This window comes from Sminthopsis crassicaudata, chromosome 1 (assembly GCF_048593235.1).
Source record: "Sminthopsis crassicaudata isolate SCR6 chromosome 1, ASM4859323v1, whole genome shotgun sequence".
In the NCBI taxonomy this organism is placed as follows: Eukaryota; Metazoa; Chordata; class Mammalia; order Dasyuromorphia; family Dasyuridae; genus Sminthopsis; species Sminthopsis crassicaudata.
The window spans coordinates 683,369,581-683,386,625 of NC_133617.1; the positions used below are offsets into that span (position 1 = coordinate 683,369,581).

Here is a 17,045-nt window from a genome sequence, read left to right on the forward strand (position 1 = left end):
CTGGTATCCATTTAGTCCAAGACTTTCCAGAGAAAGACCATCAAAGACCCAGACTTTCTAAGTGACATGTTCATGGTCTCACAGGCAGCCAGCTATCTATCAGTCGTGGAATATGAACGAGAGCCCTTTGCTTTAAAGTATTCATTTCATTGTGCATGCTGTCTACATCTCTATCTTCTACCTTTTATTCTGATATTAGCAACAGTTTTTTTTTTTTAGGGAGAGTGACCTTTGGAATAACCAGGTTAATTACCAATCCTCAGATCCTGATAACAAAAATGGTCATTTATTTTTTCCTCTTACTTTGTCCCTAATGTAACAAAATTCTGTGTATTCAATTTGAGGATGAAAGGTTGAAGATGAAGGATTATTCTCCATGACATTTGCCCCAAAGGAAAATTATTTATATTTCTAATCTGAACTCTTTCACCATATTGGTGTATTTAATAAATTACTATATATGATGAAAATATCAAGAATTATTCTGGCTTTTTTAGTGTAATTTTGAATTCTTAAAACTATTTTTAGCATATTCCTCTCTCTTGCTCTCCCTTTCTCCTTCCCTCTCCCTTTTCTCCTCTTTCCCTCTCTTCCCCTTTCTCCCTCTCCCACTTTTCTTCCCTCCTTCCCTCCCTTTCTTCCTCTTTATCTATCTCTCTCCTTCCTTCCCTCCCTCTCTGTCCCTCTCCTTCTTCCTTCTCTCCTCTTTCTCCCTCCTATTTTCTTCCCTCCCTCTCTTTTCTGTACATATACACTCTCACACATACACATACATAAATTGTTCCTTTAGTCAGTTATAATGCTATGAGGAGCAATTGAGATAGCACTACATAAAACATTTAGCAGAAGTTAAAGTAACACAAAATTGATCTGGTATTATTGCCATTATAATATTCTGACAAATATTTAAGGTAAAAGCCATTTTTAGTAACAGGTTTGGAAAGACAACTTGGTATTGATTCCCATGTAAATTAGTTTACTTGGAATTTATGTTTTTTCCATTTGGAAATAAAAGTCATCATCATCAAAAAAAGCATCAGAGATTATAGATAATTTATACAGTGTTTGTTTCTCACTTATTATTTAATCTCTGCCCACAAAATTCAGGCATAATCACAGATTCTTGTCTAGATTTAATTTTTTATAGTTTGTGAAATTTTGATTTGATTTTGATTTAATCTAGTACCGATTTTTTAAACTACTTAACTGCCATATAATCTATCCAATATCCTATCCAATATAACTGTGATGTGTGTCCTAGTAAGGCCTTTATCAAAAGAATCTGAGTCCTTGTAAAAAGGGAGGAGAATAAGATATTAGACAAAAGAATGCCTTTAGGGTCAATTGACCTGGGTTCTAAATGCTGGCTCAGCCTCTTACTACTTGTATAATTTTGGGAAAATGATAGACATTCTGTAAAAAAATTGAACCAGATGATAGTTCTAAAATGTTAAGAACAAATAGCAGAAGAGAACTATAATTTCATTTAGTTCATATAACAATAACTTTCTGTAAGACTTTATTTTTGGCAACTTTTCCCCCAAATATACTCTTAAATATGCCCATTTTCCCTACTTTTGTTAATTCTGGTTCTTTGTTTCTTTTTTATTTCTTTGTCTTAAGAAAGTAAAGAGCTCTAACAGAAGGCTTAATTAACTAGTGCTTTTTGAGTACTGTTCCAGGCTCTGGAAAGAGTTTGAATTTAATTTACAAAGTCGTCTTCACCATGTCTACCTCCTCATTTTGCAGATGAGATTCAGAAAGATATACACATAGTTATAAGGAGAGCTGGGATGCTGACCTAGGCCTTACTCTAAATTTCATTCTTTCAAGGGGGGTGTAAAGCACGTGCTTGCAGTTCTCGTGTAGTTTACAAGATAATAAAAGAATTTAGGCTCATCAAATACAAACATGTTTCAGATATTTTTCTTGGTCAAGGTAGGCTTTTTCAATTTTATTTGATTTGTGAAAAGCATTAATTAGTGATAAATAAGACCCCATTAATTTGGACTCTTTAGTAATTTGAGCAGAATCTAAACTTGAAGTACCTTTCCAACGGCAATAAAGGAAAAAACTAATTAAACACATTAACTATATAAGCAAGATTGTTAAGGGGAAGATAAATTATATAAGAAAAAATATTTGAAGTGTTTCTGAGCATTTTAAAAGCTCATTTGGGTATAAATCATTCAAATATTGATTATAACCATAGTGATATAGGAGAAAGTCTTTAATGACTGAAATTTAGGATCATACATGTAGACCTGGAAAGAACCTTAGAAACTACTTGATTTAACCCTCTCATTTTACAGATGAAGAAACTCAGGCACTTGGTATTAAATGAATCATATAGGATCATGCAATTAATAAGTGTCTAATGGCTGGACTTGAACCTAGGTTTATCTGACTTCAGGATTAGTACTATATCTAGGACATTTGACATTTAGAATTTCTACAATGTTGAACAAATTCTTTAACTTTTCTGATGCCAAGTTTCCTAACCATTCCAGTGTAGATAATTACATTTGCATTACCTTGCACAAAACTTTTGTGAGTGTTATTAATATTGAATGTTATAAATTAAAGCAGTATTAAATATGGGTTATTATAACTTATTATGCTTTAATATTTTTGCACCCTTTGCCTATTTATAAAGAATATGTATTTGAAAGTACTATTTTTAAAAAACCAGGCCTATATAACTTAGGTTCTTCTTGATTCTAAATGTGACTCCTTCCCTCTTCCTTGACATTTGCGAATCCATGAGGTATTATTGATTAAACTTATTCAAACACATTTTTATAAATAGTGACTAAATTACTACTTTGGATTCTAAATATTGTGTGCATTCAAACTCCATCACATGTATATACCCTTTTGTATGTGTGATTTATAAACATATTTGAAGGAAATACTGATTTGTATGAAATAAATAAAGCAGTAATATGTGTGATATATTCAATTTATTTAATCATCTTAGCTCTTTTAACAATTATAAAATTGTATTTACTTGTTATATTTTAAATGGAAAATTTACTAATATTTTCTATCTCAATTTATTCATGTTATTCAGAAATTTTTATATCAGTTCAACATAAAAATTTTGGAAGTCCTGAAGATTAAAATGTTTAATTGCAGTATATGACATTAGAGGTTTAAACAGTCTCAGGAATAACATTTACCAGAAAGATGGCCACACTTTCTAAAAATAACAGTTACTTGAATGATGGTACAGCTACTTCCTACCTGTTTGACCCTGATCGAGCCACTTCCCCTCCTTGGGTATCATTCTCCTCACCTATAAAGAGAGGGATTTAGACTAAAATTGGCTCTTAAGGTTTCTCCTTTCCCAGCAGTACATCTTGGTATTTTAAATGCCTTTGGTAATAAGCTCAGACCTAGTGAATGTAATTAAAATCCACAGTCTCAAATCCTTATTTATACCATTTTAGGTCTGTCACCCAGTATTTTTCAGTAGTACAAGTAGTAGCACAGGACAAATGTGGCTTCTTCCTGCACACTCTTAGGGGGAGGTGCTAAGAAGCAACAATCTAACTGAAAGATAAATAAGGAGGATACATGAAGAACTTGAATCATTAGAATTCTTAATTGTTTAAAATTGAGTCTGTCATCCTCAGAAGGATTACTGTAAAAGACTACACTCCTTCTACACTAAAGGTCTTCCCAATCCTAGTGTTTTCCATTCAGAGACCTTCTATCCAAGTAGACTATAAGTTTTTACAGGTCAGGGACAGTTTTCATTTTGGGGGGTTGAGGGTTGGGTTTTGTCATTTGTTTTTTAAAGTCCCAGCCTCTATCATCGTACTCAGAGTACAATAAGGGTTCAATAGATGTCTCTTGAAGTAATCAGAATTTTTCTATTCCTACTTTCCCTCCTTCATAGAATATAAGCTATTTTAAGAGTTTAAAATTTTAAAGATATTTAAGTTTTATCTTTGAATCTGCCTGCATGTGGTAGATGCTTAATAAAAATGTTCATTGTTTTTGATTGATGGTTATTTCCACCTTCCCTTCCATGAAAACTTCCTTTATGACTTGAATCATGTGATCTCCTCCTCCTCTGTACTCCTATAGTAATTATCTATGCCATTCTTATGATAGTAATGCCTTTTATTTTATTTTAATTATTTTTGTATGTCTTATCTATTTAATTAGATTGCAAATTCTTAAAGCATTCTTATACATAAGTTTCATCCTTCACTCACTACCAAAATATTTTTCTAAGCATAGATCTAATCATACAACTCTGCTTAGAAGCCATTAACTGGCTCCATGTTGTTTTTTGGATAATATAAAATCCTTAGACAACAGATGAGAATCTTTCTTGAGGTCAAGTAGCATCCATTTTTTGTGTTGGTATCTCTATCTTCTAACATGGTGGCTACCACACAGTTTGTGCTAAAGAGATGATTTTTGATTTTTTTTTAAACAATCCTTCTTTAATGGAGTGCAAGCTCTTTTCAGCTTTATGTTATTCCTCTTCACTCATTCTAACTTTATTTTAGCTAAATTGGATCATTAGCTGTTCCCAGAATTTGCCATGTATAATCTATGCATTTAGACATTCACTGTAGTGACAATGGACTTCCTCTTTATTTCTGCCTTTATTTCTTCCTTCTCTTCTTTCAAGGTCCACCTTACCTACCGTTTTTTTCTATAAAACTTTCTCTGAGATCAAATCCTTAGCTAAAAATGCCCTCCTTGTTAAATCTTTTTCCCTTCCATACCCTACTCTGTATTATACTTGTCTATGTACATATCACATTCTTCCTCAGCCCCAGTAGAACATAAGTTCCTTAGGATAGAGACAGCTCTGGAATCAGAGATCTGGACTTCTTTCACATGATACTTATTACCTGTGACCTTAGGTAAATTACTTAACTGTTCTTACCCTCAGTTTTCTCATGTATAAAATGAGAAGATATTTGTGAGGCATCTTCCAACTCGAAATCTTTGCTAATAAGAACCCACAATTTTTTTTCAATCCTTAAGTTCCCATACACTAGAACAGTACTTTTATAATGAATTATTTCCCCCCTCTTTCATTTCAATTGGGGCAGGACAGGGGAAGAGAAACTAGATTTCAATTAATTTTTTTTTTTTGCAAAAACAGAATTTGTGGGGAGGAGGTTAGAAGTATAAAATATTGCATATGCTTTTAGATGAGGATTTGTATCATTTGTTTTATTTTGTTACAAGAGAGCTCTACCAGAGTGGTGATAAAGTAATATTTGTGACGTAAAACAAAACATGTCAATAAAACTTGAAAAAAAAATAAGCCAGTGATTATATAATGAATGTCATGCATCTCTTGTTTCCCAGAACAGTGTCTTGCAAATTAGTTGGAACTAAATACACTTTTTTTCCTTAAATGAATCAGTAAGAAAATATTGATTAAGATGGCACTATCTTGCTCTGTTTCTATAAAAATCATGAATTTATCAGCTGAAATATGAAGAATGTGTATCTGTAACAGAAGAGAAAGTTCTTAAAAGAAATCTTTGTAACTCCTCAACTGCTAGCATGCTAAGCTCCTATTGCATCATTCTGTCATGCAACTTACATGTAACTGTACTGGAGAGGGAATGCTTCATATGAAAAATCAAGAGAGAGGGGACTTAGTGACATGTGCTATTAGAGAAAGTTAAATTTCTTCTTTCAGAGGAAGATACAGAACTTAATTGTAGTCCAAACTAATTTGAGTTATTTAATGGAATTCTATTAATGTCACATTAACCCGGGGTATTCTTCTGTCCTTTTATTGGTTGGTGAATTTGATGGGGCACTACTTTTTGGTTTCTCAAATGATTCCCTGAATCAGCAAAGAAATCTGGAGGGTGAGACTTAGAACTCAGAATAATCATATAAGGAGCTAAATGGGAATTCATTTTTGAATCAGTAATGAAACCAGCTGAAGGAAGGGAATGAGATCCTGATAGGGAATCATACATTTTCCTAAATCTATCAACGTGTTAGACTAGGTAATATGATTGTAGTATAGTGGAGAAACTAGCTGGTCTAAGAAGTAGAAGTATCTGCACTGGACTTCTAACCCCAATGTTTTTCAGTATGTCCTGTCATGTTACTACTCTAAATCTCAGTTTCCTCATCTGTAAATTGGATATATTCAAACTTTCATTGCATTCTTCACAAACTGGTATGGGAAGGGCTTAGTAAGCCTTAAAGCCATTGTAGGTATAATCTGTTATTATATCAAGAAGTTGTTTACTGATTCAATACAGATCTCCCAGAAGATATTCAAGTATCTAACAATGCAGTTCATGAATATTTGCCTTTATACTTGTGCACAGTGAGAATAATTTTTAATTTTTCCCTTTCTCCTTGGTGTTTCTTTTGCTAACTGAGTTTTCTATTGATCAAGTCTGGCCCATGGTACTTTAGAATTCTCATCCCTACTGTTTTCCATTATTCTCCTTTGGCTTGTGGTGTGTGTGCTTTCCCTATGTAGTGTAGATAAAAGTGTTGAGACTCAGCTACAGTGACACTCAAGAGGTAACATTTAATTAAGTGCAGGGAACCCTACTGGAATGAAATGCCTCTTAAAAATCAGAAAACCATAGTCTAGACTATGATTGGTAGTGTCCAACTATGCCTTGGGATAAATGGGTTCATTAAATTGAAATAGTAAGGATAGAGAATTCACTTGGATGTATTTGAAGATCAGGGAGCCAAAAGGGGAGATCTTCTTTACCTAGGACACTCAGAATCTTATTATTATATCTGCCTTACTTGATTCATAGTTATTTAAAGTGTTCTGGAAATGTGTAAAACAGAACAATTCAAAAGTTTAATACTGAATGACAGTAGAAAAAAGGAAAATGTTCAATAGGAATACGGACACTTATCCACTGTTGAATGCTGTTTTGTGTTTTGTAGAGATGCATATTCTCTCTCTCTCTCTCTCTCTCTCTCTCTCTCTCTCTCTCTCTCTCTCTCTCTCTCTCTTTCTCTCTCTCTCTCTCTCCCTCTGTATTTACTGATTGGTTTTAGGTATTGAAGTCTATGGTACCCTGGAAATTGAAAACTAGGAATGGGATAGAATTTCAAAGTTGAAAGGTATTCAGAAGTCATCTAGTACCACATCTAGAGTGATATTGAGACCCAATGCTTTTAGGAAAACCCTTTTCCAATATCCCCCTAAATGATCATCTACCCTCTTAGAGAAGACCTTCATTGAAGGAAGAATGTATTGTGCTCACAAGTGGGCCATACCATTTTTGGACATCTTTAATTGTTAGGGAGATTTTTTCCCCCTTATGATTAATCAAAGCCTTCCTCTTAGCAACTTCCATCCATTGATTCCAGTTCTGCCTCCTAAGGCTAATAAACAGGATAAGTGAAATTACTCTTTAGAATGACTGCTTTTTTTTAAACACTGGAAGATTAGAAAGCTTAGAATTGACACAAGGACAATTTATTGGGCCAATTCTTTTGGAGTATTAAGTGCTAGGCTTGGAGCTAGTTAGAAGCAATTCCTGGCTTTTGGATCAAGTATTCATGATGTGTATAGAATCTCTAAGTAGTGGAGTTATAAAAGCAAAAACAAAAGAGAACTTGCCTAAAAGGAGCTTACAATAGGTAATTCCCCTTGATAATAGGTAACAAATAAGTAAAAAAGAATATTTTGAGAAAGGAAAGACCACTAATAAATAGGAGGACCAGAAAAAACTTTTTGTATGAATTGACACTGAAATTTAACCTTGAAAGAAAATAAGGACTCTTAGAGGGAGAGAAGGAGAATCCTTCTATAGCATGGAGGTTGGGGTGGAGGGGGGGGCAATGGAGAGACAACATATGCATGGAGTACAGAATATAAAATGAAGAGATAAGGAACATTATGAAATAAGGCTAGAATGATAGATTAGAACAAGATGGTAAGGCTTTTAGTGCCAGATTTAAAAATATTTTTATTGTCTTAGAGGCAATATGGAACCATTGAATATTTTTGAGTAGGAAAATGATATTTTAGATATGTGTAAGATCGCTTAGTAGCCATGTGGAAAGAGAGGATCAGGAAGAAGGGAGAACAGTTATAAGAATGTTGCCGTAATGCAGTCAAGAGTTGGTGCAGGCTTGAATTAGGATGGGGGCCATTTGAATGGAAAGAATGAGAGAGATGGAGGCAAGTCCAGCAAAAACTGGGCAACTGAATTAGAGGGCAAAGAAGAAAAAATTGAGTGTGACTCTGAAGGCTGAGAATCTGGGTAACAGGAAGGATGGTGCCGGCCTCAACAGAAATAGAGAAGTTTGTTGGAAAAGTTGGTTTAGAGGATAAGATAATAAGTTCTGTGTGTGGATGTTCAGTTTGACAGTCAGGTAGAAGTGTTCAGCAGAAGGATGTAGGATTGAAGTCAGGAGAAGAATCAGGGCTGAAGCAAAGAATTAGGAGTCATCTGCATAGAGATGATCACTGAATCTGATGTGGCTCATGAGATAAGTGAGATAAAGTAAGGGCAGAAAAGAGAACTAATGGCAGAGCCTTGTGGGTACCTATTTAAAACGAGAAGGAGAAAGAAGTAAAGGAAACTGAGAAATAGCATGTAGGAGCAAAAAAACAGAAGAGTGACATAGAACCAAGGAAGGAAAGAGTTGAGAAGAAGATGGTCATCAAGAGCAAAATCTTCAAAAAACGATAAAGGATGAGGACTGAGAAAAAACCATAGGATATAGCAATTAAGAAATTATTTGGTAACCTTAGAGAAATCAGTTTCAGTGTAGTAGTGTGGTCAGAGGCCTGATTGCAAAGTGAAGGGGAGGTGAGGAAATTGAGGCAAGAAGTACAGAATTTTTTTTTCCTCTAGAAGTTTGCCTGAGAAAAGGAAGAAAGATAAAAATAAGAGACTTGGCGTTTTACTATGTATGTGACTAAATCATACAACAACTGAGTTTCAATTTCCTCTTCTGTAATACAAACAGCCTGGGAATTGAAATCAGAAGATCTAGATTAACATTTACTAGTTTGCTAATTATGTGACTTACACAAGTCCTGAAAGTCTCATTTTCTTCATATTTAAAGTGAGGGGCTGGACCTTAAGTTTTATTTTGGTTATAACATTCTATGTTTTCCTGTGATTGTAAAACCCTAAATGTACGTACAAAATGTAATTCTTGTGGCAGTGATTCTCACCTGATATGAAATGGTTGTATTTTGAGGTTGTATTATATCCTTGGCTAATTGCTCTCACTAATATTTGAAATTGAAAACTATAGTATTTAGCATTTTTTCTTCTTAAAAGCATCAAATATCACAAGGCTTCAAAATACAGAACATCTTTGCTTACCCAGGAAAGAATCATATCTGAGTTTTTGTAGAATCATGACAAAATCCACCTTATTGGTCCTTTCCTATAAATCTGTACAACTAGTCCCCTTCACTACTTTGGATGGAATTCCAGGAAGGATTAGGAATTTTCTTTCTCTACATTGCTCTCCACATTGGATTCTAGTGCTCCACCTTTTTGATCATTGCTACTGGAAGATATGTAATTGCCATTTTTTTCCTGCTTCCTTTCTAACACTGAAAAGTTAGGTTTCTCCTCCAAATGATGCTATCAGCTCCTTTACATTTCTCATGTATCTGTACTATGGGGCAATTTTACTGTAGCCTTGACTGACAGTGAGTTAGTTTTAGGCAGCACCTATCATGTACTTCCAGCTCAGGCACCTGTGATTTAAAGGGACAAGGCCAATCTCTTGCTGCATATATGTGATTTTTTTCCTTTTTAAAAATATCAAGCTTTTCTTTATTATTGAATGGACATCTTTTGCCCTGTATGGTTAAGATCATATTTGTAGGATTGGTCCTTCTAGGCTAGATCCCAAGCTTCACTCTTCTTTGGAACACATTATTCCATTCCCTCTTCCCTTTTCTAGTGGAGACAGAAAAATCTTGCATTATATAAGTGAATGGTTTTAACAAAAGGAACGTGGTCCAGTAGTTCATAAACCAGCTACTCTTTCCCAATTCAGATCTTCCCCAGTTTGTATTGTAATTGAATAATATTTATAAGCTACCCAGCTATTTTTCTCTCTTAAGTTTTATTTAAGGCAGTGGCAATTGCTATCTTTAATAACATAAAAGCATTTAAATTTCTTTCTATCATCCTAATCTTTTTTTAAACAATTCATATTATCTTGAGCATGCAGAAAGACCCAATAATGTTTTTTTTCTGAAAATATGCCAATTGTAATTCCACTGAAAGAAGAGCATAAAATATATTTTCCATATCCTGGAGTATGCAGTGCTGTTTGTTCCCTGTTCTCATATTCTCAGGTTATTTCATTATTCTACTTTAAAATATTCTCAGATCATTTGATTATTCTAGTCGAAGATAAATGCAAGAAGAGACTTTCCAAATTCTTTGAAAAGTTATGAAAAAGTGACAGTAAAAGAGAATTTCCTCAAAGGCAAGATTAATTTATGTCAACATCTCTTGTTGCCTCTTTCAGTGCACTACATAATGTAGGTGCTTGATAAAGGTTTCTAAAAGTTATTATGTTAAAATAAACATCAGATATGTATACTTATATAGTGTGTATATATCAGATGATTGGTCCTATTTACAGTATTACCCACAAATCACCTAAAGAGTTGAACTGCATCTATGTATCATTTTAGATGCCAACTAAATTTGTGGTTCATTTCAGCCAAGTACTTGATCAAATTGGTTACAACCTGTGCCTTTTCTCTTCTCCCATTTGGACTGCCCTTCTAATCTTTGCCCATCATTTCCATTACATCTTTTCCTAAAAGACTCCAATTCTAAAAAGTCTTTCCTGACTAGCCCTACTTCATGCATATGAGTCCTTTACTTGAATGTATTGTGATATTAAATTGTTGGAAGGGTGAGTTTAGGATGCAAGATAATGAGGACATGCTTTTATCCTTTGCTAGTTTTAAGTATATACATTTTGTATAAGTCCTCCTCCACAATTAACTTACAAGTTTTATAATGAAACAAATCATATAATATTTTATTAGGATTAAGTGTTTTAGAGCTAGAAGAGTTCTTAGTCCAATATTCTCATTTTATGTATGAGAAAACTGAGGCTTAGGGAGATATTAGGTGACTAGCTCAAGATCATACAGCTTTAAGTAATGGAGAGATAGAATTAGAATCCAGTTCATTTGACTTGTCATCCAGAGCTTATTTCACTGAGGTATATTTTCTTCTCTCAAATTTAGAGATTAAAGAAGCATTGGAAATGATGTACTTTACCCTCTCATTATATATGTAAAAAAATAAGACTTAATTAATTTAACATGCTCAAAGTCAGCCAGCTAGCAAATGTTGGAGCCAGAATTTGAAGCCATTTCTTCCAGCTCCAAATGTAATGCTTTGTCCACTGCACTATGTTGTTGCCTGCTTCTTTAAAGTTTCTTGTAATGCCAGCAACTGTATTACAAGAAACTTTAAAGAAGCAGGCAACAACATAGTGCAGCATGCAAAAGACTTTTGAATGGATGAATGTATGTGTTATTTTAGTTAAAATGATTATCATTTATGTGACTAGACATACCTTCAAGGTACAACTACAAATACAATTGAAATGAAGAATTAGACCTTCATCTAGGTAATACAGTCTAGTAAAAATAAACTTTGAAAGATAATTATCACATTTTTGACAAATTTTAAATTTTCTAGCTATTTTCTTCAGTTCTAGTATCAAATCTTCTATGTCTCATCCATTATTTTTTGGTCAAAGAAGCCTGATATAGTTTTCTTCAAGTATGGACTAATAATCACTTTTATTAAATAAGCACAGGATAGAATGAATTAAAACCTTTTACATTAAAACCTTACTACATACCATATGATGGAGGAAAGCACAAAATTGGATTTGCCTTGCATCTTGAGGAAATCACTGCCCTTTGGACCTCAGTTTACTCACTTGGAGAGGTGATTTAGATATCTATTAAGTTTTCTTCTGGCTGAATATCCTATGAACCCAATTGAAGATTTGTATGACTATGAGTACTGGAACATCCTCATTATAATTTTTGAAAATAATAGTAATTGACACAAGGCATCTTCTGGCATTAGGAACCAATTTCTTCAAAAGTCATTCAATAGCATCATTGAGAACACTAAGACTGGTGAATTACATGATTTCAGAAGTTCTTGGCTATAGTAAGGCTATGAAATATGATGAGCCTTTGAAAGTAGAGGCTACTAGGCTTCCTAAAGAAGGGCATACTAGTCCAAGTTAAAAAACCGAGCAAGTTAAAGTTTCTTTGTCAGTAAGTATTGGGATCAGATCCATGATAGACAAAGGAGACCAAGTTTCAAAAAAATCAAATTAAATTCAACAAATATGTAAGTATCTACCATGTATGAGCACAGAATAGGTAGCACAAATATTATCTTTCCCATTCTATAGAGGAGAAAAGAAGCACAAAAGATAAATGATTTGTCTTAGGTCTCACAGAATAAGCAAATGGCAAACTTGAGACTAAAACCCAGATATTTAATTTTCCTTTTATTCAAATACCATTGTCATTACTTTTCAGCAACCAACCTTTTAACAACAATTCTTGAGAAGATAGGTAAAAGTACTTCATTTCAATTAAAACTTTAGTATTCTGTACTGTGGTAGGTGGTAGACTTTTAAAAATATTTTATCTGGTTTGCAAATAGTGAGTGTGGATAATGGCTTATTTTGGAGAGGTTGTTGTGATATCACTTGCTGCATCAGTCACTGGATTCTTATTTTACTACATGTATTTCTATCTATAGTTTTTAGGAAAAGTCTTAGTTTAAGTGAGTTATGAAAGTGAATGGTACTAGTTGGAGCCTAACTTAGTGTAAGAATGACAGCTTCTCTGATACAACATCTTAATCTTGATGAATGTAGAACCTCAGAACTTTCACATCCAAAAATAGGTTGGCCTTAATCCTAACACATCCCAGAAACAGGAAACCTTTCTTCAATATCTCAACCAGTGTTCATTAAGTTTCTTCTTTCTGACTTTCAGAACTCATTACCTACTAAAGTAGTTAACTCTGTGGTTGGATAGTCCTAATTTCATTGATCTTAATTCTGCCCTCTGGAACCAACCAACAGAAGGTTAACCTCTCTTCCAAATAACATGCCTTCAAGTGCTTGAAAGCAGCTCATGTCTTTTCTGATCATCTTCTCTAGTCTAAACATCTGCACTTCCTTCAACTGATTCTCCTTTAACATGGTTTTGTATTTCCTCCTCATGCTAGTTGACCTCATTAAATGCTTTTCTACTTGTCAGTGTTCTTAAAATATAGTGTGCAGACTGAAAAAAATATGGACTGTAAGATTTACCTGTTTTGTTTTGAAAAAGGCAGAGTGCATCTATTGGTTTAGACTAAATTTGCATTACCTTTCTGAGACTACACTCAACCCTGTGCTCTGTGCATCACCAGGACATGCATGGCATATAGTAAATGCTTAATATATCAAGTCAGGAAGTATTTATTAACCCCTATTACATACCAGGCCCTGTGCTAAGCAATGAGTATACAAGAACAAAAATAGTTCCTGCTCTGAAGGAGTTTACAATCTAAGGAGAGAAAATAACATAGAAAGCATTGTAAATAAATAAGTATATAATGGATAAATTGGACACAATCTTAAATAGAAGACATTAAAATTAATATATTATGAAAAATAAAAGCCTTCTTGCAGAATGAGGAACTTCACCAAGGAATTTAGGAACTACAGGTCATGAGGCTATTCTAAGCACAAATGATATCCAGGGGAAATGCAAGGAATGATCTTGTGCAAAAAACAGCAAGGAAAGTAGTCACTGGATTTTAGAGTATGTAGAGAATTAGGTATAAAAGAAAGTGCCAATATTGAAGTACTTTAATATCCAAATATAATAGCAAATGCTTTTAATTGACTTATTAAAATCCATTTTATCTTTTTCACATGAATTATTACCCTGACAAGCCTCCCTAATTCTATATTTGTGCAGTTCATTTTTTTAATCCAAGTATTGGAATTTAGCATTATCATTTAAATTTTATCTAAAAGATTTAATCCATCATTTGGGACCATTAGGATATTATTTTTTATCCAACTTTTTTCATCCTAGACATCAAATATTCCTAATTGTTTTATGTCATTAACAGATTTGATAAATATATAATCTGTCTCTTTTCCAAGTCACTGAAAGAAATACTGAATAGACTAAACCAAAGGAAGACTTCTATAGCATTCCATTAATAACCACCTTCCAGATTAATATTGATCCTTCAGTCATTTCTCCTTAAATACACATTACCATAATATCATTCAGACTACGTCTTTGTAGTTTATATACAAAGAAACTTTTATAAGTTGTGTTGGATACAGGCTTCTTTGTATAGTATTATAAACAACTCATAAGCTAGGTTGCCTTGTTTTTCCCTTTCCTATTTCAATATTATGAAGATATAATTGAAAGGTAAGGTATTGGGTAAAGAGACATAGTCAATATAGGAGAGAAAAAACTTTATGTCGCATTTCCCAACTTTTTCTTATTCCACAAATTAGATTGGATTCCAGGTTGTATAACTAAGTTGTGTATTTCTCTATCCAATATAATTTCTCTTTTCAGGATACCTAATTGAGTGTCTTTAAAAATAAGGAAGCAATATCCCATGAATTTCTTGCTAAACTTAACAGAGTGAACTTTTCATGATAAAAATCCAGAAAGGTTCTGCTGTTGGGAGTAATGACCAACCACTTTAATAGATTTCTTTTTATCTTATCAGGAAAGGAAAGTCCTTCAGTAAGTGATGTACCTGATGATTCAGATGAACCTATGCCTGTACCAGAAGATCTTTCTACCACTTCAGGAGGACAGCAGAATTCTAAGAATGAAAGAGTTTTGGGTAAGATAATCTTCTTGCTATACTGTTCTCATGATACTATTTTTACAACAATTGCATTATTTAATTCTAAAAATTCTGTCTCTTCTCCAAAGCACAATCATTTCTAATCCCCAAACTCTCTCCAAATTAGCCTATATATGCAACTAAGAATCAGAACTTTACTTTAGAAATTAGAATACTAAAATTCAGAAATATTTTCTTGAAAAACATTTTGTAGAAAGATTGGAGGTAGGTTGGACCCATGTATATAATCTGAGAGTTGATTTGCATGTGAAACAATTTTGATTTTGAAAAATATTATTTAACTAGTACTCTTTTGGACTTGAAATCAAGTGGAAAAATCTCCCCACAACTTAGAACATAGCTAATAGAACACTTTTCAGGTAAGATAAGAGGTCATAAATCTGTGAGACTAGAGGTCATATAGAGGCAAATTTCAGAAATGTATGATTCTTGGGCGATCAAAACTTAATGTAAGTATAACCAACATCACCAAATGATAGGAATTCTCAACATCATACTAAGAGAATTTCTTAAGATATTATGACACTTTCTCATGTGCTCAGAAATGAACATCTCCAAGAAAATCTATTTCCTCTTAGAGTCCACTTCTGCTAATGAATTGTGTGTAAAAAAATCTAACCTGGTTCAGATGATTTTAGGTTGAGGTGTATCTTAAAGTGATAATAGTCATCAATGGGTCATCTACCTGAGGATAAAAGCTTATTAGGGTGTGATAAAAGATTTTAACACCGATTACCATTATATTTTAACTTCAACTCTGCTTTATTTCCATTATTTTCCATTTCCATTATTCTACTAATTTCCAATATTTTCATCTGGTGAAGAGCACAGACACTTTAGACAATTGCCACTGTATGAAAATGGACTATTTCATAAACCTCTACAAAAAATCATTTGTATGAAAGGCAAATTTGTCCAGAAATATGAAGGAACGGATGGACATATGGTTCAAGGAAGCAGGAGCAAGGACAGAAAAACTAGAGCTAGAGGTGGAACACTTGGAGTTGGGACTAGTCACTTGGGGGCCTGGCCTGAACCAAGAAAGAACATGTAGTTGGCAGACACAGCAAAGCCTGCACAGGACAGGTGACAGGTAGAGTCCAAGCACTGACATGCCTACTGAGCATGGAAGGATAGAACATGAATATGGGAGGGCAGATGGGCAGAGTTTACAAAGGTCTTGATTCCAGAGGTCTCAAGCAGAACCCTCAGCCAAGGGATGGGGTCTCTCCACATGCATTTTCCTGCTTTCACTTGGAATAGGTTTTTAGATTAGGGAAGGTAGGTTGTAGACAAAAGAGCCCCAAATACAGGCAAAGGAATGGAGAGACAGCACAATGCTGTACAGTAAAGTTGACATAGGTGGGGGTTAGGGAATGTGGATTTCTTTCAGAATTCTTTACATAAATTTGAATTTGCATAATATGAATTTACATAAAGCAAGACATGTCTGTTTTTTCTTATGTCCCCAGAATGAAATAACTCAGTAGTCATTTCCCCATCACATAGTATATATTATTCCCTCCTGCCACCAAAACAGAAAGATAAAATAAAGTCAAATATATTTGTGGCTGAGAAATTTCCAAAAATGTTTCTATGGTATTAGTATTAAAGAGGCAATATACTACAGTGAAAAAAATACTGCATTTGGAGTCAAAGGGCCTGAGTTCAAATCTCTCTCTGTCTCTTTGTCCTTCCTATGTGACCTGTGGCAAATCAGACTGTCTGGGACTAAGTTTCCTCTTTTCTAAAATGAGGGACTTTGAACAGATGATCGATCTGTGAAGTTCTTTGAAGTTCCAAATCTATGATCCTAGGTCACCATACTAAAGGGATTGCTGAAATCATTCAAGAAAATAAATGATGTGGGGAAGAGTTAAGCAAAAAATATATAAATTCTGGGTTTTGTTTTTACTGCTCTATAGTATAATCCCTGCAAGATACAGGTATAGAAATAAATCCATTCATACATCATTTTATATTTTTCCTGTTGTGAGTTCCACATAAGGGTTATATGACTTTGGGCTATGCCAGTGGCGTCAGACTCATAGATAAATGGCTAGGAGTGCTACTAAGACATACATAATGGTCCTTGCAGCCCACATATTGTATTAGCTACATATTAGC

The 17,045-nt window shown here is 33.8% G+C and overlaps 1 protein-coding gene across 1 annotated transcript in view; it reads left to right on the plus strand.

The window, feature by feature from the left end:
- IKZF1 (IKAROS family zinc finger 1) overlaps positions 1 to 17,045 on the plus strand; it is a 131,178-nt gene that overhangs the window by 19,137 nt on the left and 94,996 nt on the right. The window contains 1 exon segment of the mRNA XM_074283592.1: positions 14,775 to 14,894. Coding sequence (XP_074139693.1) covers positions 14,775 to 14,894 — 120 coding nt within the window.